The sequence below is a fragment of the Chlorocebus sabaeus genome, chromosome 12 (genome assembly GCF_047675955.1).
Source record: "Chlorocebus sabaeus isolate Y175 chromosome 12, mChlSab1.0.hap1, whole genome shotgun sequence".
Classification (NCBI taxonomy): domain Eukaryota; kingdom Metazoa; phylum Chordata; class Mammalia; order Primates; family Cercopithecidae; genus Chlorocebus; species Chlorocebus sabaeus.
Genome location: NC_132915.1, coordinates 83,987,956 through 84,015,559, shown reverse-complemented (window position 1 = coordinate 84,015,559; position 27,604 = coordinate 83,987,956). Strand labels below are relative to the sequence as shown.

Sequence of the window (27,604 nt, the reverse complement as noted above, 5' to 3'; positions counted from 1 at the left end):
TTTCTGGCTCTGCTGTTTTCAATATTACTGTTCTGCTATGAACCTGGCTGCCTAATTGTGACCCTGTGATGTAATAATCCAGCAACATAAAGGATTCCATACCATGACCAAGTGGGATTTACTCCAGGAATATAGTTGATTAAACAGACAAATATAAATGTAATACACCATGCTCATGGAGTAAAGGACAAAAATCACAGGGTCATCTTAATAGATGCAGAAAAAGCATTTGACAAAATCTAACACCCTTTTCATAATAAAAACACTCAATGAACTAGGAATCGAAGAGAAGTTTTCCAACCTAATAAAGAGCATCTACCAAAACCCCACAGCTAACATCATGCTTACTGAGGAAACACTGAAAGTTTTCTCCGTAAGATCAGGAACAAGGTAAGAACATTCACTCTCACTCTCATTTCTTCTATTCAACATGTAGAGTCATGTTGGACATATATTCTGAGAAATGTGTTGTTAGGAGATTTTGTCATTGTGCAAACATCATAAAGTGTACTTACGCAAACCTAGATGGTATATCCTATTATACACCTAGGTTATACGGTATAGCGTACTGCTTCTAGGCTACGAACCTGTACAGTGTGTTACTGTACTGAATACTTCAGGCAACTGTACCACAATGGTAAATATTTGTGTATCTGAACATAAAAAAGGTATAGTAAAGATAGGATATTATAGTTTCATGGGACCACTGTCACATATGCAATCCATTATGTACATCACGTGGTGCATGACTGTATTAGAAATTCTAGCTAGAACAATTAGGTAAAAAAAAAAAAAATCCAGATTGGAATGGAAGAAGTAAAATGATCTCTAACTGCAGATGACATGATTGTGTATATAGAAAATCTTATGGAATCCACATACGTACAAAACAATTAGAACTAATAAACGATTTCAGCAAGGGTGCAGGATACAAGATCAATATATAAAACAAAATGACAGTTTTCTGTACTAGTGATAAACATTCCAAAAGCTGAGTTAAGAAAACAATTCCATTTATAATAGCTTTGAAAATAATTACTTAAGATTAAATTTTTAAAAGTATAAGAATTGAACACTGAAAACTAAAACACTGTTGAAATAACTCAAGTAAGACCTAAGTAAATGAAAAGATATTCCATGTTCATGGACTGGAAGACTTACAGTTAAAATATTAACTCTTTCAGTCCATGAACATGGAATGTCCCAACTCATCTAGATTAAACACAATCCTTATCAAAATCCATATTGTTGCTGTTTTTCTGCAAAAACTGACAAGCTGATCCTGAAATTCATACGGAAACGCAAGAGATACAGAATAGCCAAAACAATTTAGAAAAAGGACAAAAGTATACTGGAGGAATATACTTCCTGATTTCCAAACTACTACAATGCTATGGTAATTAAGACAGTATAATACTGGCACAGGATAGACATACAGATCAATGGAATATAACTGGAAACACAGAAATAAACACCTACATCTATGGTCAACTGAGTTTTGACAAGGTTATCAGGATAATTCAATGGGGGAAAATAATGGTCTTTTCAACAAATGGTGCTGGGACAACTAGATACCCACATGAAAAAGAATGAAATTGGACTCCCGCCTCACACACATATAAAAATAAACTCAAAACGAAATACAGACCTAAATGTAAGAGCTAAAACTATAAAATTCTTAGAGGTTTATAAGGGAACATATGAACTGATTAAGTCTTTGTGACCTTAGGTTAGGTAGTGGTTTCTTGATACTACTGCCTGGATATGGCACCAAAAGCACAGAGAAAAACAGATGAAAGGACTTCAAAATTAAAAACTTTTACACTTTGAAGGACATCAAGAAAGTAAAAAGACAAGACACAGAATGGGAAAGATATTTGCAAATAATCTATAGGGACCTTGTATCTAGAATATATAAAGAACTCTCACAATTCAATAATAAAAGGATACAAAAAAACAATTAAAAATGGACAAAGGCTGTTCACTGATATCATATACCTAGAAAACCCTAAAGACTTGTCCAAAAAGCTCCTAGAACTGATAAATGAATTCAGTAAAGTTTCAGGATACAAAATCAATGTACACAAATCAGTAGCACTGCTATATACCAGCAGTGACCAAGTTGAGAACTAAATCAAGAATTCAACCCCTTTTACAAAAGCTGCCAAACAAAACAAAACAAAACAAAAAAACAACTTAGGAATACAGTTAACCAAGGAGGTGAAAGACCTCTACAGGGAAAACTACAAAACACTGTGGAAAGAAATCACAGATGACACAGACAAATAGAACCACATCCCGTGCTCATGGATGGGTAGAGTCAATATTGTGAAAATGACCATACTGCCAAAAGCATCTACAAATTCAGTGTGATTCCCATCAAAACAACATCATTATTCTTCACAGAACTAGAAAAAACAATCCTAAAATTTAAATGGAACCAAAAAAGAGCTCGCACAGCCAAAGCAAAGCTAAGAAAAAAGAACGAATCTGGGGACAACACATTACCGGACTTCAAACTAAACTACAAGCTATAGTCACCAAAACAGCATAGTACTGGCATAAAGATAGGCACATAGACCAGTAGAACAGAATAGAGAATCCAGAAATAAAGCCAAATACAGCCAACTGATCTTCGACAAAGCAAACAAAAACATAAAAGTGGGGAAAGGACACCCTATTCAACAAATGGTGCTGGGATAATTGGCTAGCCACATGCAGAAGAATACAACTGGATCCTCATCTCTCACCTTACACAAAAAATCAATTCAAGATGGATCAAAGACTTAAATCTAAGGCCCGAAACCATAAAAATTCTAGAACATCAGAAAACCACTTCTAGACATTGGCTTAGGCAAAGACTTCATGACCAAGAATACAAAAGCAAATGCACAAAAAACATAGATAGATAGATGGGACTTAAACACAAAAGCTTCTGCACAGCAAAAGAAATAATCAGCAGAGTAAACAGATAACCCACAGACTGGGATAAAATCTTTGCAAATGCATCTGACAAAGGACTAATATCTAGAATCTATGAGGAATTCAAACAAATCAGCAAGAAAAAAATAAACAATCCCATCAAAAAGTGGCCTAAGGATATGAATAGATAATTCTCAAAAGAAGATAAATGAATGACCAACAAACATGAAAAAACGCTCAACATCACGAATTATCAGGGAAGTGCAAATCAAAGCCACAGTGCAGTACCACCTTACTCCTGCAAGAATGGCCATAACTTAAAAATCAAAAAATAATAGATGTTGGCAGGGATGTGGTGGAAAGGGAACACTTTCACTAGCACAACCACTATGGAAAACAGCATGGAGGTTCCTTAAAGACCTAAAAGTAGATCTACCATTTCATCCAGCAATCCCATTACTGGGTATATCTTCTTTGGAGAAATGTCTATTCAGATCCTTTGCCAATGTGGTCAATGAGCACAGGAACAGACCTTCAACATTATTAGCTGTCAGAAAAATGTAAATCAAAACCACAATGAAATGCCATTTCACATGCACGAGGATGGCTATTATCAAGAAGGAAGATGATAAAAGGTGTGGACAGGGATATAGAGAAATTAGAATCTTCATACACTGCTGGTAGAAATGTAAAAATGGTGCAGCTACTTTAGGAAACAATCTGGCAATTCCTCACAGGATTAAACAGAATTACCTTACAGCTCAGTATCTCCACTTTCAGGTGTATACCCAAGAGAGTTAAAAACATGTACATGACTTGTACATGAATGTTCATAGCAGCATTATTCATAATAGCCCCAAACTGGAGATCTAAATGACCATCAGCTGGTGAACAGATAAACAAATTGTGATATACATTTAGACAATGAAATACAACTCAGCAAAATAAAGGAATTATTGATAACAGAGAACATGGACAAACCTCAAAAGTATGCTAAGTGAAAGAAGTTAGACACAAGAGGCTAAATACCGTAGAACTCCATATATAATAAAATCCACTAAAGGCAAAACTACAATGAAAGAAAGCAGGTGTTAGTTGCCAGTAGCTAGGGTAGGAGAAAGGGAATGACTGCAAAGAGGCATGAAGAAACTTTCTGGGTTGATGGTAATATTATTTTTACATTTTAGAGACAGGGTCTTGCTCTGTCACCCCAGGCTGGAGTGCAGTGGCACCAGGAAAGGAAGAAAGGAAGAAACCAGAAAAGGAAGAAAGGAAGAAACCAGGGAAGGAAGGAAGGAAGGAAGGAAGGAAGGAAGGAAGGAAGGAAGGAAGGAAGGAAGGAAGGAGGGAAGGAGGGAAGGAGGGAAGGAGGGAAGGAGGGAAGGAGGGAAGGAGGGAAGGAGGGAAGGAGGGAAGGAGGGAAGGAGGGAAGGAGGGAAGGAGGGAAGGAGGGAAGGAGGGAAGGAGGGAAGGAGGGAAGGAGGGAGGGAGGGAGGGAGGGAGGGAGGGAGGGAGGGAGGGAAGGAGGGAAGGAAGGAAGGAAGGAAGGAAGGAAGGAAGGAAGGAAGGAAGGAAGGAAGGAACAAACCAGGTGTGGTCACCTCCAAAATCCTAAACTCATGAGCTGCCAGCTTGCTTGTTGTCTGTCAAGTCTCCCAATCCCTCTTAGCTGTGGTCTTCCTGGCTGTACTTCAATGAGGAGGCTGAAAGAGATGACTTCTGAGAGGGCTTCCATCTCTGCTAATCTTCCATCAGGGTCTACCTGAGGCTGCACAGGGTGGATGTTGAGAGAGTGGGCTCTGGAGTTCACTGCGAGAGCTGGAATCCTATCCATAGCCTGCCACTGTGACTGCATAGCCTTGGACAAGTTACTTAACCAATTTGTGCCTCCGTTTCATCAGCTATGAAGCAGAGCTGTTATGGGCACTTAACTCTGAGGGTTGTTCTGAGAATTAAATGAGTGAATATATGTAAAAGTCTTAGAACAAGGCCTGGCGCCAAGTAAAAGCTCAAATGCTATTGGATGCTTTTTTTTAGGAGATGTGCAACTTTGGGCCAGTGATTATGTTCTTTGAGCCTCGGTTTCATCATCTGCATAATGGGGATGAAAATGTCAACTACCTAATCAGGAAGATCTGATGAAATAACCTGTGTAAAGCTCTCAGTACCACAAGTGACGCATAGAAAGCACTTGCAAAATTTTAGCTATCTTTGGTATTATTACTGCCAAAGCACGCTTCTCCAACGTCACCAAGGCACGCCAGGTTTTCCTATAGCACAGAAAGGAAGTTTATTAGCGGGAATTACCCTGTTGCCATTCAGCAGCCCCATAATGAGATTGGTGTTATTCAAGGCTGATCCTCCTTATCGGCGGCGCTGTGAACTGCGCAGCTCATGATGCTTAATTTCTCTCTATGGAGCCAAGCCTTTAATCCCGATTCAGGGTGGCTGGGATTCAGCCTGGCTTTGCGCTTGATTGCCGGCCAGGCATTCTCTGGCTGCGCTGAACCAGAACAAAGCAGCCCGCGGCTCCACTCTGAAAACAAGTCAAGATGCTTGGGAGAGGTGGGGCCACCTCAAGGCTCAGCCCTGATTTGCATTTTAATGGCCTCCAGGGATGGGAAAGCACTGGCACCCCGGCTCTTCCCTAATCACAGCTCAGCTTCCAGAAGCTGGCAGGGCGCAGGCGGAGTGCCGAGGCTTCAGAGCAAGAGTGCAGGAGGCTGTGCTGTGGGAGTCTCAGGACCAAGTGACATGTTCAGGCAGGACCGGGGGTCCTGCTTCCCCATGGGGTCTAAACACCTTGAGCTGGCATTCAAGGTCTTCCCTGGTGAGGCACGGCTGACGACAAAGGAAAGCAGGGGGGTGGCAAGCGTGGTGTGGGGTAGGTTGCTGGAGACGGGGGATTTTCAGGCCCTTTAGAGATGGAGACACAGCTTCCTGCAGGAGGTCACACAGTACCCAGACACACCAGTTAGAGCAGGTCTCCGAGGCAAGTGCCTTGGCTGCAACTCCAGAGCTCTGTCTTGATTTTAAGTTCATTAGAAATAAATAATAGGCTCCCCCAAAAGATCATGTGATTTTATGCCTAGTATACAGCAGATACCCAATTAATATATGCTGGATGAATGAGTGAATGACAGAGACCACACTAACAGAACAGTACTTAGCCTAAAAGAGATTCTAGTACTGTAATACTCTATGCTAGTCAGGCCAGACCTGACAGATGATGTGAAAGATTTGTACAATAACAATAACAGGTGAAATAACAGCAGGTACCAATTACTGAACCCCATTATATGTCAGGCACTTCTCACCCATTATTTCTAATGCCTCTAGAGAATTCCTCTAGGGAAAGGGGTGGAGGGACAGCTAGCTGCCTTCCCAGACCCATGCTTCCCTTTGCAGAGTGTCCAGCTGTGCTGGGACAGTGGCTCTGGACATGCTTCCGCTCATGGATTCAGGCTGGTCATGTGACTAATTCTCCACACTGGAATTGGAGCATCTACAGGTGTCATTTGTGGTCTGAAATGGTAAAGAAGTGTGCCTGCTTCATAGCCTCTCTCTCCATCCACAAAGAGAGAGGACGCCGAAGATCTAGAGGAGGATGGAGCCACAAGAAAAAAGAGCCTTGATCCCTGAATGACCATGTGGAAGCCACCCAACAAGGTCATGTGCATTGGGCTATAATGTGAGTAAGAAGTAAATGATCTGTATGTGTAACCACTGAGAATGTGGAATTACTGACTTATTCCAGCAAATAGCGTCTCCCTGAGACTTGTGTTATGCTGTGGTGAAATATAATAAAAAGGTTGCCTGGAGAGCAGATGACTGCACCTGTAGCTCTAGAGCAGTGGTTCTCAAAGGGTTAGTCCCTGAACCAGTAGCATCAGCACTGTCTTAAGACTTACCAAAAATGCAAATCCTAGTCCCCACCTCTGCAGACCTACAGAATAAGAAATTCACAATGGAGCCTAGAAATCTGCGCTCTAGCCAGCCCTCCTGGTGATTCTGATGTGTCCTCAGGTTTGGACGGAATTGCATTCTGGGACATAGGGTGTTAGTGAATGAGACCCTGCTCTGAGGTGGGCCTTAGCCCAGTTTGCCTTGGGCTGCATGTCTCTCCATCCCCACCTTCTGTCTCTGCTCATCTTGATCTCAAACCTTGTTCCATTTCCACCTGCACATTTCACTTTCAGGCTAGCTCCTACTTGGCCTTTAGGCCCAGCCAAGAGGCCACCACCTCCAGGAAGTCTTTTCAATTCTGTCCCCTCTCTCTGTGTTCCCACAGAGCCTGTGCTGCCTCCCCACCGCCCCCGCCTGCAGAGCACAGACCAGCCTGTGTTAATAACTGACTGACTGGGGCTCCCTGCAAGCAGGTTCCATGTCCTATGAGCATTCTTTCCAGGAAAGAGCGGTCTTCCCCAGGCGCCTCAGGTCAGGCCCTAACCATCTCTTCCGTTTGCAGGAACTGAGGAAGCGGAGGGGGAGAGGAGCTGTATCCCTGGTGGGCAGCTGGGCCCCTTACCTGCATGGGATTGCATGTGCTCCAACAGGTTGTTGTAGAACTGGAACTGGATCCCACAGGCGCCACAGGTGTAGGGTTCTGGAGGGAGAAATGAGGCAGCCGCGTGAGGGGTGGAACCAATGCAGACACCTTCTGTTGGGCTGCAGGCAGCTTTGCAAGTGGGAACCCAAACACACACTGGGTCTCCGTACTCAGGGCTCCAGGCCCAGCCTGCCTGCCTCCCCTGTCACTAGACCCATGAGGGAGAGGCTGGGGGAAGGAACGATGGAGAGAGAAAGCCATGCAGAGAGAGACCATTAGCTCAATTGAGCAGCTATTTATTGAGTGCTTACTGCGTGCCAGCCACTGTTCTGCACACTTGAGATGGGGGTAGCGGGGACAACATCAACATCAACAGACCAACGGCCCTCTCGGCAGAGACCGAGTCTCATGGTGTCACACACCAGCTCTCTCTGTGGAACCACATGAGGTCACTATTTGCCAAGTGAACAAATGAATGAATGTATGAATGAACAAGAACCAAGGTAACAGACATAAGGGAAGCAAGAAGGAAAAGGGTAAGAAGTGGAAAAAGCCACAGAGAAGCATGAGGAAGTGGGGATCCGATGGGGAAAGGGAGGAGGAGAGGGAAGGAGGAGTGAGGAAGGGCACGCGTAGGAACAGGTGCAAGGGGCGCAGGGGCCTGGTTCACTCAGCTCTCTGCTCTCAGCACTCACGTCAGTGCCTGGCAGAAAAGAGGGAGAAGGAGAGAAGGAAGAGGAAAAAGAAAGAGGGGTGGGAAGAAGAGCAAGGAAAAGAAGAAAAAGGAGGGCTGCAATGGGGCTCGGAAGAGGTGTCCTGAGGCTGCCCAATGACCGTGAATGGGAAGGCCTGAGCTCCTGCCAGGGCTGGGGCAGCAGAGCCAAGGTTGCTGCTCGTTAGGGCTCTGCCCCACTCCATCCAAACTGCTCCACCCGCCCAGGGCTAGACCTCAGCCTGCCTCCACCAGCTGCCGGGTCTGCCCGGGAGGGCAGCCCAAGGCCCATCTCACACAGCCTGGAGGTTCCAGAAGCACGTGGCTGGCTGAGTTCCTTCCCTGCCCTGCCTTGCCCTCTCCAGCCCCCCGACAGGACCATCACTTACTCTGTAGGAGAGGGAAAGGGTTGGAAATCAGGGGACTTGCAGTTTCTGCAAAAGAGAAACAGTTTAGCCATCTCTTCTAGTTCTGCTGTTCTGTGCTGATCGTCATAATTTTTATTCTTAATAACCAGTGAGCCAGATGGGGCTTTCAGAGGAGCAGAGAGCATCTGAGGGGCAGGCTTACAATCTGGGGTGGGGTTGTGGGCAGGCTTGACACAGAGGCCATGTCTTTCAGAGGATCAAGGTTTAATTACTGTGGGTGCTGGGGCCACCAGGCAGGGCAAGACAAGTCACTGCCATCCCTCCAGGACACCCTTCACTCTGAAAAAGTGAGGCCACATGAGTACCGGTGACGAGACATCCTTGCACGGCAGCTCACTTCGGGACAGGGAGCTGGCAGCTCCTTCTAGGTTCTGGCACCAGGGTGGGGATGTTTGGTACCAAACACCAGAGCAGCCACCGAAAGCGGCTGTGCTTTGGAGGGCTCCTGCTGGCTGGCATCTCTCCCTCACTTCTTGGCACTGCCAGAGGTTGGCAAGCCTCAAACGCAGCAGGCAGCACAGCGGGGCCAGATGGACGAGATGGGGAATCCTGGCTCCACCACTTATAATCTGGGGGACCTGGGGCAGCAATCCACCTTTCCTGAGCCTCAGTTTCCCACTCCAAAAAGTGGGGATAACAATAACATTGACCTGCACGGGGCTGTGGTAAGGAGGAAGACAGATAAGACATATAAAGCTCTGAACACATGCCAGGCACACAGTAAGCGCTCAATAAATGGCGGCTGCCAACAGCAGCAGCAGCAGTGCTTGCACTATCATTCCCGATTGTGAATATTAGTTCTGGGGGCAGGGGACGCACAGAGGGTGCAGCATGGCTTGGCTGGGAGCACAGGGCACACCCGGAGACCTTGGTTCCAGCCCGGCGCTGCTACTTATTCCTGTGTGGCCTTGGGCAAGTCACTCCATCCCTTTCAGGTCCACCTCTTGGAGAGGTTGTGTAGATTACATTGTTCAAAATCTCATTTCCTTCCGCAGAGCAGTCATCAAATCACTTGGTTTACTTAAAAAATTAAAATGATCAACTATCAACACCAAAAAACCCTAACATCTGAGTATGTAATCTGTGCCAGGCACTCACTGAATGTTTACAACCGCCACGGGGCTATGTGTGTTCGTCAAGCCACTTTACAGCAGAGGAGGGATTCAGAGACTAGCCTAAGTCACCAGTTAGCAAGTGGTGGAGTTGGGTTCACATGTGAGTAAGAGCCCGAAGTGGAGCTCCTGTTACTAGGCAGATGCCTCCACACTCAAGTCTGGGCTCCTGGCTGTCTCAGAGGGTCCCCAACGGTTGTGATGTGTTCGTCACCTGTCTACACCCAGGCAGTGCCCAGCCCAGTGCCTGGCACAGGCTGACACCTAATATGTAGTCAATTAAACTTCAACCATGCAAGAAAGTGAGTGGGTGCCTTCCCCTAATGTAACCACAATGTGAGAATTCCTCTCCCCTCCTGCCCTGCCTCTCAGGGTACAGACTAGCTTGCTGTGTTCTGCTCGGACAGAGGCTGCTGGTGACCAGCCAGGGCCCCCCGCAGGCTGACCCTGGGTCTGGTGGGAGAGGCCCCTTGGCTGCTGCTCTGGACATTCGAGGGCTTTGTCGCGGTCCTGCACGAGGCAGGCCATCAGGGGGCGCCAGAGACCTCAGTTTAAACCCACTTAAGCAGGTAGGGACTGGAAGGGAATCTTCGTTCTAATGGCTCCACGGCCAAAATGAGACCAGAACTTGGGGCCTCTGGCTCTCACAGCTCTCTCTCTCTCTCTGTCTCTCATTTTGAGACAGAGTCGTGCTCTGTCACCCAGGCTGGAGTGCAGTGGTGCGATCTTGGCTCACTCTAACCTCTGCCCCCTGGGTTCAAGCGATTCTCCTGCCTCAGCCTCCTGAGGAGCTGGGATTACAGCTACTGTATTTTTAGTAGAGGTGGGGTTTCACCATGTTGGCCAGGTTGGTCTCTAACTCCTGACCTCAAGTGACCCACCCACCTCAGTCTCCCAAAGTGCTGGGATTACAGGCATGAGCCACGGCACCCGGTCTCTTAGAGCTCTTTCTACTGTACTTTCTTTGCTTCTCCTGTAAACAAACTGGCTGAGACGTCTACCCTAAACATATAGCAGTGGCTCTCTCAGGCCCAACCATCTGGGGTCAGCTGAGTTGATGCTGCAGGCTATGGGGAGGGGTGTTGCTCTCTCCATGGGGGAGACAGAGGAGGCACTGCCCATTGATGCCCAAGGCTCAGAGGAATGTCCCTGGAAGAAAGGGCCCCTCCTGCCTCTGCAGTCTCCCTCTAATTCCCTACTACCGGCCTCCTCCCAACAAGATCCATCATGCACCACAAAGACCCCAGCCCACAGGGTGCTGCCGCGGCTGCCAGGGGGGAGCAGGCGAAGCTGGCAGCTGCCACACAGGATGGCCGTCAAGGGGCACACTCACCGCTGGAGTTCTGTGAACTGCTGTTCGTCTCTTCAAAGTGGTTTTGTGCTTTGCCTTCTACTCTCCGACTGAAAGCGCTTTCTGCTGGGTGGGGGACAGGAGAGAGAAAGAACACAATGGTGATTGGTCAGCACTAGGTCTCAAGGGAGGGGTAGGGTGGGTGAAGGCCAAGGACTCTGCTGGGCCAACCAGCTCTCATAAGGGCTCCGAGACCCCAAGTCAGACCTCCCCAGGCTCCTCTGAGTGGCCTAGTCCCTTGGCAGGGCCGCAAGAGACCCTCCTGGCAGTGCCCAGGAGGCCAAGGCACAGGGTTGGGGGAGGGGTGACATGCCCCAAAACACACAGATGAAATCCAGCTGGAGAGCAGATGGCAAATGGGCCTGAGTCTCCCATCTTTGGCTCCCATAGAGCCACAATTCTGACACCAAGTCATTAGATCTACCGCCCACCACTCCCTGTCAGATTCTGCTGCCACGGGCCCCACCAAAGGGCAGAGATGATGACAGCATGTTTTCTGGTGATTCCAGCTCCATCAGCTAGGTGGTCCCTCGTGACAGGGAGGGCATCCTGGAACAGATGGCGTGACAGGGAGAGCCGGGGCAGCCCCACACCCCCAGAGGCCAAACCCAGGCAAAGTCTGGTCAGTGTTCACCCAGCGGAAGGGATGGGTTCCCCCTGAGTGACCACTGGGGTGTCTCTGCTTACAGGCTGCCATCTACCTGAGTGGCCTGCCCTCTCCCAGCACACTCTCTGGAAACCCTGCAATGCAGAGACAGGGTCCAACCAGATGGAAAACTATGAGTTTATCCCCCACCCCCACCTGCAGAAGGTATCGAAACAGATGATCCGAGTTGGAAGACAGCCCAGTTTTTCCTAGGCGCTCTTGGCGTGAGGGGGATGCCAGATGATCCAAGAGATAAAGACCTCAGGGAAGAAGTCAATTTGGGATGTGCAGCTGACCCAGTCCATTTCTTAAGGAGAAACAACTTGCCCAAAGATATCAAAGGCTCCGAGAAGTCTGCCCGGAAAGAGACCCATTTAGGTTTACTTAACCCAGCCTTCCCCAAACATCAGAGGGGTTCCCACAGAACCCCATTTTTAAAACATTAGATTCTGAAATATCTCACCAAATTGGTGATCTTGAGAATGCACTTTGGGAAACAGCACTCTCGCCTGGTCCACCCTGCTCCGGAAGAGCAAGTACTTAGTTTGTGGGCGCCAGGGTTGCGGATGGTCACGGGGATGATGGGAAAGGAAGCCAGAGGCAGCGCCTGCAGGCCCTGCCCAATTCCCACCTCCCCCCGACCCCCGTCATCCCACTGTAACAATGTCTCCCGACACAGGCTCCTTCCTGCAGAGGCTGCAGCTAACATTACAAGGACGACCCTCCCTTCAAAATGTGTCTGTGAAATGCCTGGGCTGACAGTCCCAGGGAGCATCTACAAATTGGCACAGAAGGCCCCTCTGTTCAGTCTAGGGAAAGCGGGGCGGGGGGCTCTCGTTCGCTGAGTACTTCTTATGTACCAGGCACTGGACCAGATACTTTACATCCACGGTCCCTCTAATTCTCCCAAGAGCCCTGTGAGGGCTGCACTGTCTTTCCCATTTCACAGGTGAAAAAACAGAGGAAAGAGTGAGACTGTCAAGTTCCTGGGGTTGGATGTGCTCCTAACCCTCCCAGAAGGCAGAATCAGACTTCACTTTGGGGGCAGGTGCTTCCTTTTGAAAAAGGCCTAGGGTAGAGAAGTGACTGCCTACCCCATCTTCATCCTTGTGTACGTCGGGTGACTGGTACTCATCTATGGAGGACTTCTGACCAGCATGCTGGTAGAACTTACCACAATTGAGGTTGCAAACTCTTACACTGCTCAGCTGATAATGCACATTTTGAATACCTTTCCTTGCCACAAGTACCTCTGGCTGAAAAATCAACGTGCAGTACCAGAGGTGAAATCCCATACAGGGACATGCCCATACACACACAAAGGGCCACTTATTCCAGGACGAGGAGGTGACTGACAGTTTCTTCTTCAACCACACACTATCTTACCTCCCATGCAGGCTCCTGCTCCCAACCGGATGCCCTCAGACCTGCCCAGCTGGTGAATCCAGAGGTGACCCCCACCCACAAGTCTTCCAAGGCACATGAAGGCAGCCTGAGGCCTGTCCCGTAGCTTGCTGAATGCCTACTCAGAGACACTGAAGCTGGAGACCGACCACGTACCACACCCTGTGGGCCGCCCTCTGCAGAAACTGCAAGCATAAAACCCAGCCACAAAGTGCAAGAGAGAAAGCAAGATTTGAAAGCCATGATTCCATCATTTAGTGGAGCCAATATCTATCACCAATAAGACCGTGATGACCAATCTGCTTCTAACTAATTTATGCTACTGATGAAAAACACAATGGCTACTGTCTTTTCTCAACACGGTACCTGAAAAACCATGACCTTCAAGGCTGATTGACTACCCTCTTTTTGGGAGATCTAAGCACAATAAACACATCTTCAAAGAATCACACCCTTGCCCAAAATTAGCCTCCTGAACTAAGGAGTTAAGGAAAGCACGACTTAATCACTCGGCTGGGTTGTCAGTCACCGAATGAACCAAGTGGTTCCTTTACCTGAGTTCTCATTGATCATCTATTTATTTAAGAAATGACTTTGGTCTCCTGAGGACAACTGAAGGGCCCACGGTCCCAGAAGCACCACATCATCACTCTGCCCTACAACCCCCAAGTCCCAGCAGGTGGCCCAGGGCTGGTTCCATCCAAGCGTGAATCTAAGAATTCCTGACTGCGGCTCCTCAGCACACAGTGTGTCTGGCCAGTTGTCCTGGAGGAAATAACTTCTCGGAACTTTTTACTGTCTGTTTACCCCTCTGGAGCCAGAGTCCTTTGCAGTGTGAACTGAGGAAATGGTGGCATACACTGATTTCGTGCTGGGCTTGTATCTCATGGAGGAGTTTCGTGGGTAGTGCCACAGAAGGGGAGCGCAAGAGACCAGAGATCTAGGTTGACCACCCGGCTTATCCTGCTTTGTTGAGAGCAGATCCTTGTTGAAACAAATTTTTTTAAAATTAAGTTTTCTGAAAGGTGGGAAATGCATACTCATGCCAACAGGGTCCAGGCAGGCAACAGAAACAGATGAACTGGGTTGGATGTAAGACAGACAACACTGTGATCACAATGAGAAATAACACCTGCCACATGGCCACATTTTTGGGGAGGCAGTAGAGAGTGGGGGGGATGCGGCGAAGTGGAGAGCATACACTCTATTCAAGGAGGCAGCCAATTGTTGCCCTGTAGAAAAGTGAGTCCAGGACTGCCAGATCTGACTTTTCAATGTCAGGTAGAAATAAAAAGTTTTACATAAAATTTGATGTTCAAAAGCTGGCAACTAACTCAAAAAATGTTTAAACCTTGTGAAGAATGTCAAATAAAACAGGCCCCTTAGGCCATGATTTGGGAAAAAAAATTCTACTTAAAAACAAACGTTTGCAAACCTCCTTGTACAACCCTCTGATTTAAGGTGAGAAGACTCGGCTCAGAAATGTCAGGTGGCTTGCCACGGTCACAGAGCCAGCCAGAGGCAGAGCGGGACTCAGATTTGTCCCAGATCACTACGGGACTGCCACTCTCACTCTTGCAAGGGAACAACAACCCCAGGCACAGCTGTGGCAGGTGGTGAGAAGGGCAGGGGTGGAGAAAGTGTGGGGGTCACATAGGCCGTTGGTACCTGCGGTTGCCTTGCTTGCCGGAGATCCCGAATTTGGAGTGCGGAACGTCTGGGTTTGGGTGGCTGGAGGGGTGCGGTGTAAGAGGGTGGCGCATCGGACCACGGAGGCCGGAGCTTTTTTCCCCGACTGGTTCGTCTGGGTCTTCGCTGCCACGAAGCGTGGAGATGGGGAGACCTCTGGATGTGAACACTCAGAGCCCGTGTCTGGATCATCTGGTGGCTCCCACCCGGGGGCAGTACCTGAGAGGGTCACGCTCTCAGTCCCCGAGGGCCCTCCCAGATGGCGGAGTGAGTGGCCTCTCAGGCCACCAGCCCCACAGTCCAGGGTTGGGACTCTCTCTGCCCAAACTCTTCTTGTGCCACAGAGAACAAGGATTCTCACTTAACTCAGAGCCAGAGAAAGTCCAGGAGTCTGGAACCTTCTGTTAGCTCATGCTTAGTTATCTGGTGGCCACCAACCAGCCCACTGTGTAGGTCACCCATAACCCTTGACCAGCCCAGTCTCTGGACTGACCAGCTCTTAGGGCATCTGAATTAGTTAACCCAGGTCCAAGTGTATCTTCTGGAATGTTGGTTTCTAAGCTCCTTTTCCATTAAAGGAAGGCTGGCTTGGAGGTTACAATAGGAAGCAGACAGGCAGGGATGTGCCGGGGCTGGGGCAAGGCAGAGGGGCCTGATGGTGCCTCCAAGGTTTTAGGGCAAGGGGCTCTGTGGCACCTTGTGGGCACTGAGTGGGAACTGTTGCTCTCAGGGGATGCTGCTCGACCCAACGCCTGACGCTTTAACTGAAATAAGTGTAGCAGTTCCCGGATGCTATCTGGGGAACCCTGCATCACCATTACCCAGGCCCCCTGTCTCCCTCACCTGAAAATTCTGTAGAAGCTGGAGTCACTGAGAACCAGGGGCCGACTCTCAAGCGGTTTCCACCTCTGGTGGTCTTGGGAGAGCATCAGTCGGCCTCATTCACCCTCCCCTGAACCCTTAGCAGTGGTGGCCAACCCCTGAACCTGGCCACACTTCCACCATAAAAATGAAAGAGGAGGGGGCAGTGGTCTTCTCCTTCAGAGATCATGCAAAATCCGCAACTCTCCCAGAGGGGCAGGAAGGGGGCTAGGCAGCAAGAGGAAGGGGGGCCCTTTGGTACTGACCAGAGGCTCATAGAACCCCCAAAAATTAGTAACACCAGAGGGTACTGTCTTGACTCAGTGCCTGGCCACGGCCCTGACCTGCCTAGAGAAGGACCTGGCTGTTGCCCCCCCGGCCCAGGCAGGTGGAGGCAGGCCCCATTATCTCCCTGCTCCTAGGACAGCATCTGTCCTGAGCACTGTTTGCAGAGCCCAAATGAAAGGGCCCGCTACCTCTGCTCATTCCTGGCACAGATGGCGAAGCCCAGGCCCAAAGCAGGATGCAGGGCCTTGCCCAAGGTCACAGAGGAACTGAGTGGCAAAAAGAAAAGGCCACTCTATGGTTCTTCATTTACCACGCTGGTGCGTGGGGTGAGCTGTGAGGGCTGGGGCTGTCTGTTCTCTCCCGTGGAGGGTCACCCACTCCTCGCCTACAGTGGTGGCCAGATGCCGGGAGCAGGGGAGCTCTTTAGTCATGCCTCACTTAAACAAGCCCTCATCTGCCCACTCCAGCCCAGAAACAAATCCGAAGGCCTCAGTCTGCAGAAAACACTTTTGTCCCTTGTGACCTGAGCTGCCACTCTCAGGACTCTCTTTCTGAATCAGGAACTGACAGGTCGGTCTGGGTGGCAAAGGACACTTGTACACCTTCTCTCCCACTCTCTATCCCTCTTTCTGAGCCGAGGGCCTCAGAGGTCCTTGAGTCCCACCAGGGGACTGCTTGTCTCATAGTTTCCGACCTTTTTTTTTTTTTTTTTGCCACAGAATGAACCGACACATTCAATGTTGCAATAGGCACCCGGAGTCCATTTCTAGTATCTCTGCTGGCTTCCTGTGCGAGGTGGAGTTTGGGGACCACAGCTGGTGATTCACTGTAATGGAACCAGCCTTGAGTCTGGAGTGAGGCAAATCCACCTCTGAAGCCCAGCTCTGTAACCCTCGGCCTCCGTAATCTTGGAGACGACACCTCCCCTGTCTCGGCCTTTGTTTTCCCCCCTCAACTCCACCAACACTGGGATGACCCTCTCTGCATAATCAGCCTCACAGGGACTTTGTGGGAATCCAAGAAAGTCTCAGAAGCATCCTGAATGATAAACTGCTCTTCAAATGTCAGCAGCTATTACTGGTATTTTTCAGAGATTAAAAAAACCCAAGGCCCAAAGGCTTATTCTGGCCACAGACATAATAAGCTTGTTGACGGCAACACACAAAGTTACTGCTGAGATGAGACAGGGCTCGAGTCTGCCGGCTGTGCAAGGATGTCTTTGGCACAAGGCCGTGCACTCCTCCGCTCTCCATGGCAGTGACCCACACAGGAACAGAGTTTCTGAGCAACAGCCTAATCAAGCTGCTTTGCCTTTGAGACCTCAGGCTCCATCCCTGCAGAATGACTCTAGGAGCCCCTCTGGACCGGCCCGCTACACAGTCTACAATTCCTGCTGTAAAGATCCTGGCATTCTGAGGGAGAGAGTCCCCTTTTTTCCCTGTGGCAGGGAGCTCAGGAATATGCATAAAGCACATAGTATCATAGGCCTGACGGTATCACCTGTGTGCTCCGATCACCCTGCTTGAGACCTGCTCCCCTCTCCAGCTTCCTTGCAGGTCACTGAGCTCCTTGCCTTCTCATATCCTACAATATCCTTTCTCTTTCAAGCTCATAGCCTTTGTGCATGCTATTCCCTCTGCCTCGAACATTCTTCCCTCCAGCTTTTGACTGTTGGTCCTACATACTATACTTAAAGATCTCTTCCTTAGGGAGTCTGCCTCCCAAAACCTCCCCACCTGGGACCATTTATTTGTCAGTACCCTCCTGTCTTCCCTTCCAAGGACCGATCACCATCAATAATGACACACAGTATGACCTGTGATCAATGGCTCTCTCCCCATTAGCGTGTATGCTCCAAGAGAGCAGGAAATCTGCCAGCCTTGCCCGCCATGCACAGGGTGTCTGGCATGTTCCCTGATACACAGTGCTCAAGAGACATTGTGGAATCCGTGTATCAATGCATGAGCGGCCAGAAAATTTAAAGTCAGAACTGCCAAAGAAGAGCACATCGAAGATGGGATCCCAATGAGGGCACATAATGGTTCCATGAAGCTATCTGACATGTTATCCTCCCAGTGGTCCCAAGGGTATGAGGCAGATGGGGCTACTAAGGCTCAAAGAGGTATGGCTCTCAATTCTGGGTCACAGGGTGGGTTGGGCTGGGCCAAGATCAATGTCCCAGGCTCCTGACTCATTCTACTCAACAGTGTGCTCCCTCTGTTGACCTCACAGGGAACACTGTCATGCTGGAATTCCTACCTGAGCTCTTCCTGAGAAAGAATGAAAGAGTCTCAGACAGACTGGCTAACTTCCCCTGTAGGAAACACACATGCGGTATCCACACACAAGAGGTATCTAAAAAATAACAGAGCACTGTGGTCTCCTTTCCAGAAAGCTGAACATTTAACTGGGCCAAAAAAATTTAGAGAATGCAAGGAGCAAAATAATTTAGAGAATGCAAGGATTCAAGAAAAGCAACCACACAATCAAGGGATGGAGAGACCAGGGGGTTTCCCTGAAACTTCCACGAGGTACAGGAGGATGAAACTGCATTGGAGGCAAATGGAATCAGGTACTCAAAGGCTGGAGGTGGAGATGAATGGGAGATGAGACTCAAGAGGAGTCAACCAGGGAACCCCTCCTTGTGGATCTTCATCTTAGAAAGAGAACTGGAGAACTCACACTTCTGGCCATGATGGAGTAACTGGAACAAGCCTAGCCTCCTGCCATATTCAACTATAAAGTTGGACAAAGGTGGTGCAGAACTGTGATTCAGGACAGAAAACATGATGTGAGCCCCATGGTCACTCTAGCTCTCTGCCTGGGGAGCTCCTCTGGACCAGGGCAGAGAAAGGTGGAGCCCAAACATCTCAGTGAATGAAGGAGACAGTGATCTGAGTTCAGGGCTTTTGAGGTGGCTAGAATTTGCATGGCAAATCAACAAAGAAGAGAGAATTGTGCAACAAAAAAGAACTCCAGAAATGTGCAGATGGGCCCTCTTGAAATCTGGCTGAGTACCAAACTGTATTTGTGCAGAGTGAGTCTCTGCAAAGCCTAGCAAAAAATAGCTAATAGGGGTGGGGGTGGGAGGCTGATTAAGTAAGTGAAGATTCAAAAGTCACACAAGAGTAGGAGATATTTTGGAGTTCCCCCCTGCCAGAGAGGAGAGACCTTGCTCAATACTTCAGGCATTCAGCTAAGAAACAGCCAGAAAGGCCACGCCTTAGAAGAGCTGCTCTAACCCCAGAATAAGAACTATTCTAGACCTGCCCTAACAGCTTAAAAACCAGCTTTTGAAGTATTGAGTTGATTTGTAATTAACCACCTGCCAGAACAAAACTCTTTTCAAAGGAAGACAAAATCAAGTCAACAACACAGCATTTCCAGGATGCAGCATGGAAGAAACAATTATTTTCCAGGCAACATAGGAAAATGTGACCAGTAATCAAGAGAAAAACCAGTTAACAGAAACATACAGAAATGACAGGGAAGATGAAAAATAATGAAGAGAAATAAAAATTATAAAAAGAAGCCAAATGAAACTTAGATGAAAAATATGATAGCTGAAATAAAAAGTTCACTTAATAGATTTTTCTAATAAAGCAGGTTAGACACCACAGAAGAGAAGATCAGTGAACTTGAAGATGGGGCAATAGAATCTATTCAAACTGAAGCACAGAGGGAAAACAAGGCTGAAAAAATGAACAGAGCTTCAGTTGATCTGTAAACATTATTGATTATGAAACATCTATGTAATTAAAGTCTCAATAAGAGAGAAAAGAGAGATTAGGAAAGAAAAATATTTGAAGAAATACTGGCTGAGAATGTTCCAAATTTGGTGAAAAATGTACATTCATGATCGAAGAAGCTCAATGAATCTCAAACAGGATAAACACAAATAATGAAACTGTTAAAAATTAGTAACCCCAGAAATACTTAAAAGCATCTAGAGAAAAAAGATACACTAAATATAGATGAATAACAATCAGAATGATCTCTGACTTTTCATCAGAAACAACTTAAGCTAGAAGACAAAGGAATGATATTTTTAAACATAAAAAAATTATCAGTCTAGAATTCTATATCCAGAAAAAACTTCAAAAAAAGATGTGAAATAAAAACATCTTCAGTTGAGAGAATCTTTCACTAATAGACCTACAATATAAGAAATGTTAAAGGAAGTTCTTCAAGAATTAAAGAAAATGATAATAGATGGAATTCAGATGTACACAAAGGAAAGAAAAGCAAAGGAAATGGAAAATATGTAAGTAAATATAAAAGGCATTTTCTAATTTCTCAGTTACTTTAACAAATTACTATTAAAGCTAAAAGAGTAATTGTTAAGTTTATAACACATGTAGGCATAAATGTATGATAAAAATAGCACAAAGAACAGGAGGGCAGTAAATGGGAAGTATACCATTGTAAGGCTTTTATATCATATGTAATGTGTTATGATATAAATTCATGGTGCTCTGTAACATATTAAACACGTATATTATAAATCATAGAGAAACCACTAAAGAAAAAGAGTTATGGCTAGAAAGCTAAGAGGCATTTTTTAAAAAATACTTGATTAATACTAAAGAAGGCACGAAAATAAGAAAAAAATGAACAAGAACAAATGGGACAAATAGAAAAAATACAAGATAGCAAACTTAAATCTAACCATATTAATATAGTATATTAAATGTAAATGAATTAAACATTTCAATTAAAAGGCAGGGATTACCAGGCTGGATAAAGAAAGGCATAAGAACCAACTATATACACATACTTCAAACACAAAGATAAAGGTAGATTAAAAGAAAATGATGAAAAGAGATATACTAATACTAGAGATACGCAAATACTAACCCTAAGAAAGCTGTCATGACTTACAGCAACTGACAAAGGAAATTTCAGGACAACAGGCATTACCAGAGATATAGAATGGCATTGCACTACTTTATAAAGGGTCAATTCATCAAGGCATAATGATGCTAACTATGTGTACCTAATAACAAAGGTTCAAATTACATAAATTGAAGACTGACAAACCTAAAAGGGGAAACAGACAAATCCACCATTGGAGTTGAGAATTTTGATGCTTCTCTGTCAGAACTTGGTAAGACAAACTAATTTAAAAAAAATTGGGAAAGAGTATAGAGATGTGAACAACATTATCAACCAGCTTAGCCTAACTGACACTACGAGATACATCTTTTTTTTTTTTTTTTTTGGTCAAGTGGACATGAAACACACAGCAGAAGAGACCATAAGGTAGATCATAAAACTTATCTCAATAAATTTTGAAGATTGGAAAATGCAGAATATGTTCTCTGACCACAATGGAATTAAGTTAGAAGTCAATAACAACAAAAAATCTGGATAATTCCCAAATATTTGGAAATGGAATATGTTTCTAAATAATCCTTCCTACAAAGAAAATTTCAGGCTTGATGGCTTAACTGCTGAATTGTATAGAATACGTATGTAAAATAATACCAATTCTATATAAACTCTTCAGAAAATTGAAGAGGAGGGAGTACTCTTCCCAATTCTATGAGGCCAGCATTACTCTGATACTCAACAAGACAAGAACATTACAAGAAAGAAAATTGTACTGCTGGTTGGAAAGTAAAATGGCACAACTACTTTGGAAAACAATTTGACTGTTGTTAAAAGTTAAACAACCATCTATCATATGATCCAGCCATTCCATTCTTAGGTATTTACCCAAGAGAAATAAATCATTTGTCCTTACAAAGGCTTGTACACAAATGTTCATAACTGCCTTATTTATATTAGCTCCAGAACTCTAAACAGAAATACTCTAAATATCCACCCGTAAGTGAACAAACTGATTGTAGCATGTGTATCTGGAAATGGAATACTACTCATCATCAATTAAAAGAGAATGAACTACTGATACATGTAAGCATAGATGAATCTCAAAATAATTATGCAGAGTGAAAGACGCCAGACCTCTCCCCTCAAAAATACATACTTAGATACTGCAAGATTCCATATATGTAAAATTCTAGGAAATGCAAACTAATTTACAGTAATAGGAAGCAGATTAGTGTTTGCCTCGGGATGGGGAAGTGGTAAGCAAATTACAAAAGGGCATGAGAAAACGGTTGGGGGTGATGGGTATGTTAATTAGATTGTGGTGACCATTTCATGGGTGCATGCATAGGTCAAAACTTCTCAAACTGTACACTTTAAATAACAGGCACTTTATTGTATGACAATGTACTTCAATCAACTTTTTTTTAAAAACTTCACCAGAAATAATCATTTTCTTAATTATGACCTTCGTTAACACACCACTGATTAAATATGGGGGGCATTCTGCTAATCCTAGGACTGTAGTTCCCTGCCCTTGAGGAGACAGTTTTGGGAATGACATCAAAAGCAAGTAAAAACCTGAGGAATTTTAGATAGAAGTGAGAGGAAAACATGTTTCTGAAAACACATTACTGTATAAACTAACCTTGGATCTTTAAGTAATTTAGACGCCTATGCAAGAACTTGAGTGTGGGGTTATTCCACAATGTATACATATGAAATAATCAAGTTATACACCTTAAATATATCCTTATTTAAAAAAAACCAGAAGCTTCAAAGAAGGAAGTCATTTTATCTGGCAAAGAATAATCATCCCCAGGTTATAACTTTCTTCAGTTCATTTTACAGTTTGACTTTCGGATATGCTTAATGTGTTTTAATAAAGTATAGGAATGGTGAATTTTTTTAAGTCTAGTAATTCACCAGTACTAACAAAAGAGAATATAAGAATCCATAGAATCACCTCAAAAGATGGAGGAAAAAAACATGCAACATCAATTTATAAGAAAAACTTTTAATAAACTATAAACCAGAGGTAACTAGATCAACTGATAAAGGACATCTATAAAAACCTACTTTAACACAATGCTTAACAATGAAAAACTGAACTCTGTGATTGGGAACATGGCAAAAATATTCACTGATTTCTTCTATTCAACATTGTACTGGAGTGACCTAATCAGAACAGTGAGGAAGAAAAAAAATAAAAAGAATACAGATTGGAAGGAAAGAAATAAAGCTGTCTTTATTTGTGGACGACACCAATATGTAAAAGAAAATCCTAGGAAATCTACAAAAAATCTATTAGAACTAATAAGTAAATTTAGCAAATTTGCAATATACAAATTCAATACATAAAGATTGATTTTTTAATATGCAATAGCAACAGACAATTGGAAAATTAAATTTAAAAGTCACAGTAGTGTCACAAACCATAAAACACTTGGAGATACGGAATGAAATATGTGCAAGACTTCTCTGAAAAGTACAAACTGCTGCTGAGAGAAACTAAACAAGCCCTAAATACTTGGGCAAATATACCATGTTCATGGACTGGGAGACCCAATATTATTGTAATGATGGTTCTCCCCAAATCGATCTATAGATTCAATATAATCCCAAACAAACTCCAAGTTGCATTTTCTTGGTAGAAATTAGAGAAGACTCTAACATGAATATGGAAGAACAAAGTTCCTAGAATAGCCAAATAGTCTTAAAAAATAACAATGTTGAAAAATTAAGAGTAGCTGATTTGAGACTTACTAGAAAGCTTTCAGCAAGTAAGATCATGTGGAATAGGCATAAAGATAAACAGAACAACGGAAGAGAAAAATACTTACACTTATACATTCAAATAACTTTCCACAAAAGTACCAGTGCAAAGGAATATGAAAAGATAATCCATTCAACACACGGTGTTGCAATAACCAGGTATCTGTATGGAATAAAATGAATCTCAACTCATACCACACATCATTTGAAAAATTAACTTGAAATATATCACAGACATAAATGAAAAAGCTAAAATTATAAGGCTTCTAAAAGATAATAAAAGAGGATATCTTTACCATTTTGAGGTAGGCAAGGATATCCTTGAGGTAGAACCCAGAAAGCACTAACTACAGAAAAAAATGACAACCTGGACTTCATCAAAATGAAAGACATCTGTTCATCAAATGATGCTGTATGAAAATCAACTGGCATGCCAGAGACTAGGAGAAAAATCCATAATACATATATCTGACAAAGAACCTAGGCATACTGGAATATATAAAGAACGCCTACAACTTAATAATAAAAAGACAAATAGCCCAACCAAAAAAATGGGCAGACGACTTAAACAATTTCCAAAGTAAAATATGCACGTGGCCAATAAGCAAATATAAAGATGTTCAACATCATTAGTCATCAGGAAAATACAAATCAACACCACAGTGAGATTCCACTACCCCTCACTAGAATAGCTGGAATTAAACAGACCAATGCCATCAAATGTTGGCAAGAACATGGAGCAAGTGGAACTCCCAGGCACAGCTGGTAGGAGTGAAAGATGCTATGGTCATTTTGGAAAATAGTTTGTCACTTATTAAAAAGTTAAACACACTATTCCCCATGACCCAGTAATTCTACTCCTTGGGTATTTATCCAAAGAAATGAACACATATGCCCACAAAATCCTCATATAAGCATTTTCATAGCAGCTTTATTTGTAATAGCCTGAAGTTGGAAACAACCCAAATTAACTGGTAAATGGCTAACAAATGGTATTTGCATACAATAGAACATTGCTCAGAAGTAAAAAAGCATGAACAACTGATACATACGATATGTTAAAATATGAATCTTAAAAACATTCTGCTGAGCAAAAGAAGTCAGACATAAAAGAATACAGATTCTATGACACTAATTCTAAGAAATTCTTCCACAGTGAGCCTATGTCCTTATAGGGACACCCACTAGACCCAGGGAATCAAGTCCTAGCCCTGGAAACCACCTGATGAAGCCTGCAAATCCACCTCTGCCTCCACAAGGAGTCCATTGGCACACAAATCTCTAGAACCAGACAGAAGCCACTGCAGGAGCTATCTCTTGGTCAGCCTTGGATAAATAATTCTCTGTTGAATCCAGGCTAAACCTCTCATGCTGTATTTTAAACACAGATGACCCCTGAGTTCCCAGACTTCAGCAGGTAACAGAGAGATTCATTCAACAAGCAGATACAGAAAGAAAGCGAGTTCATAACAGAAAGCAAAAGAAAATGAGGAAGAGAGAAAGAAAAGTAGACAGCCCTTCAGGAGAGATGCACCAGGCTGTCAGGGTGGTGCATCTCTTAGGGGGCAAGAGACACACCCCTTTCTGCTGTACCATCTGACATGGGATGTAGGATAGCTTCATGGTTGAGTATGGGCCTAGAGCTTGCCTGCTGGAATTCAAAGCCAAGTTCCCCATCTTACTAACTCCATGGCCTTACTCAACTTGCCCCAGGAAGCACTGAAGATAGTCTCCAAAGGCTGAACCCAAGGTTATAGTCTGCCCTTATAGCTAACACCTCACTGAAAGTGCATTCTGGGTAGCATCCACTCTGGGCACCAGGCAGCAGGGCAGTTGTTACTTCACTGGAGAACACAGACATGGCTGCCCTGTACCTGCTTATGGAAAGCTGGATCCCCAGAGGAGCGCAGGCCATGGTGTTCAAGCCCGACCATAGTCCTGCTGTCTGGGCATCAGCACCACAAGTGGGTTAACTGGACAGTCGGTGCCTACCCAGTGGAATCCTGCATCCTCTCTCCCCACACAACATCTGGCTCTACGGTGGGTACTGAAAGACCCATACAGCCCACACTGGGAGGTGGAATGAATTCTTCTAGTGGGGCCATAGCAGGTACCTCATGTCAGAGATGTCTATAATCCAGATCCTGGGCTCAAAAGGCCTTAAAGAGCTTTCACAGATGGGAAACTGGAGCCCACAGAAGGAGAGCAACAGGCACAAGGTCACAGAGCAGTGAGGGGCAAGCAAGGATGAGAATCTCAGCCCAGTGCTCGACTTTGGGACTGGAGTTCTCGCCCATGGGGAGACCCCTCAGCCCCTGCCACTCTGCCCAGAGGGGAGGAATTCCTGGGGAAGCTACCTGCACCACCCTCCAGGCTCTGAATACTTCTCCCTCCCTATCTGATACCATTGGTATGCCAACAGCAGGGCTTCAGGAAGGACTCGGGCCTTCCCAGACTATAAGGGGCTTCAGCCCCCAGTGACCTTCTGTAAACCCTCCTTCTGTGTTTGGACCTAAGTCTTCCCATCCACAGAATGGGGAGTGGTATCCCCACAGCTCTGCTGTGAGAAACAAAACCAGTAACACTCCCCAAAACGTTGCTAAACATCCAGCCCTTCTGCCCTGAGACTGCACAAGCCCCGCCCCCATCAGACTTTGGTTTCCGCACCTGTACATGAAGGGGAAGGGAGGCTGATGGGCCCCCTAGCTCATACACTCGGGGATCCAAGGATGGTGACCCCTCTAATATCCAGAAAAGGAGGTGGGAAATCAGCAAGGTAGGCTCATGGGCACCAGGAGGATAGAAGGCCAGGATGTCCCTGTGGGAAGGTCCCTTAGAGCTCTTTCCTTTCCTGGTCAGAGTGGGAGATGGTGGTCCAGGGTCGGGATGGGGCCTGCCCCGCGTCACAAGCAGGCCTGGGACTCAGCTGGGATTAACAGCCAGGGCTTGACTCCCAGCTCAGGGTTCCTGCCACCTCCTTAGCTTCCCACTATCAAGGCCAAGAGGGAGCTTTCCTGTCCAGTTAACCATGCCCCTAGCCTGGGCTCCCTCCTGCATCTGTTCAGACTGAAGCTGTATCACGGGGCACTGGCTTTGGGAGTGAAGATTCATAAACCTCGTGATGTGGGGGTACCTAGAAGAGGGCCACAGCAGGACTTGGAGAAGTGATGTCCACCCTCCTCACCCCAATCACATGGGCACAGGACTCTGAGTCCACTGAGGGAGGGCTCGGACTCTGCTCTGGCTTAAGAGGGGGACTTCTCAGCTATGCCAGCCACTGTAGACAGGTGGCCCTAGGTCAGACTTAACACCTAAAGACTGACCCAGAACTGAGCTCACCTTGCTTTCACCATTTCCTAGCCAAATTCCAGAGGCCTGGCCAATGGTTGGCCCACCCTGTCCCCAGCCCCCCAATCCCCATCCCCACCGGGAGGAGGTACTCACTGATGGGGGCGTGTAAGGCCACATGCTCCTGGTAGGGAGTGTAGTACTTGTACTGTTTCCCGCAGAATTCACAGGTGTAATTGCCAGTTTCTGTCCAGGAAGGAAACGAAGGTGTAAGAATGGGCAACTGGCCCCCACCAAGAAACATCAGCGTGCTCCCACCCCCCAAAAAACTCCTCCCCATTCTGGGACCATCAACTGGAATCAATTCTGACTCTGGAGTTAGAAGACCCCTATTCCAGTCCCAGCTCAGACATTTCGAGCTGGGTAACCTCGGGCAAGTCTCTTAACCTCTCTGTGCCTCAGTTTTCGTATCTATAAAACAGAGGTCATAATAGGACCACCTTGTAGGATTGCTGTGAGGATTAAATTTAGATGGCAAGTGCTTAGAACAGTACCTGGCACATTGCTCCACCCCAGCCCCGGTGCTCAAGAAATGTGCTGACCTCCAACACCAACCTCTTCATCAGCCCCTCTACAAGCCCTGCCCTCTGCAGTGGCCACACCCAGGGTCCCCTCATCTCCAGAACCTTCCCTACCCCCAAGCACCCCCCACCCACTGGCAGCAGGGGTCACTTCTTCCTCTCAAGTCC

At 45.8% G+C, this 27,604-nt stretch overlaps 1 protein-coding gene across 18 annotated transcripts in view; it reads right to left on the bottom strand.

Moving 5' to 3' along the window:
- Window positions 1–27,604, bottom strand: part of ZNF618 (zinc finger protein 618) — a 176,727-nt gene that overhangs the window by 9,559 nt on the left and 139,564 nt on the right. For 6 of the 18 annotated variants that reach the window (XM_007968334.3, XM_007968326.3, XM_037983920.2 and 3 more), the window contains 5 exons: window positions 27,012–27,101; window positions 14,793–15,032; window positions 11,057–11,140; window positions 8,573–8,617; window positions 7,451–7,528 (listed from right to left, as the gene is read on the bottom strand). In XM_007968334.3, coding sequence (XP_007966525.3) covers window positions 7,451–7,528; window positions 8,573–8,617; window positions 11,057–11,140; window positions 14,793–15,032; window positions 27,012–27,101 — 537 coding nt within the window. The remainder of the gene's footprint in view (window positions 1–7,450; window positions 7,529–8,572; window positions 8,618–11,056; window positions 11,141–14,792; window positions 15,033–27,011; window positions 27,102–27,604) is intronic. The other 12 variants (XM_037983923.2, XM_007968328.3, XM_037983961.2 and 9 more) reach the window with 7 other exon arrangements.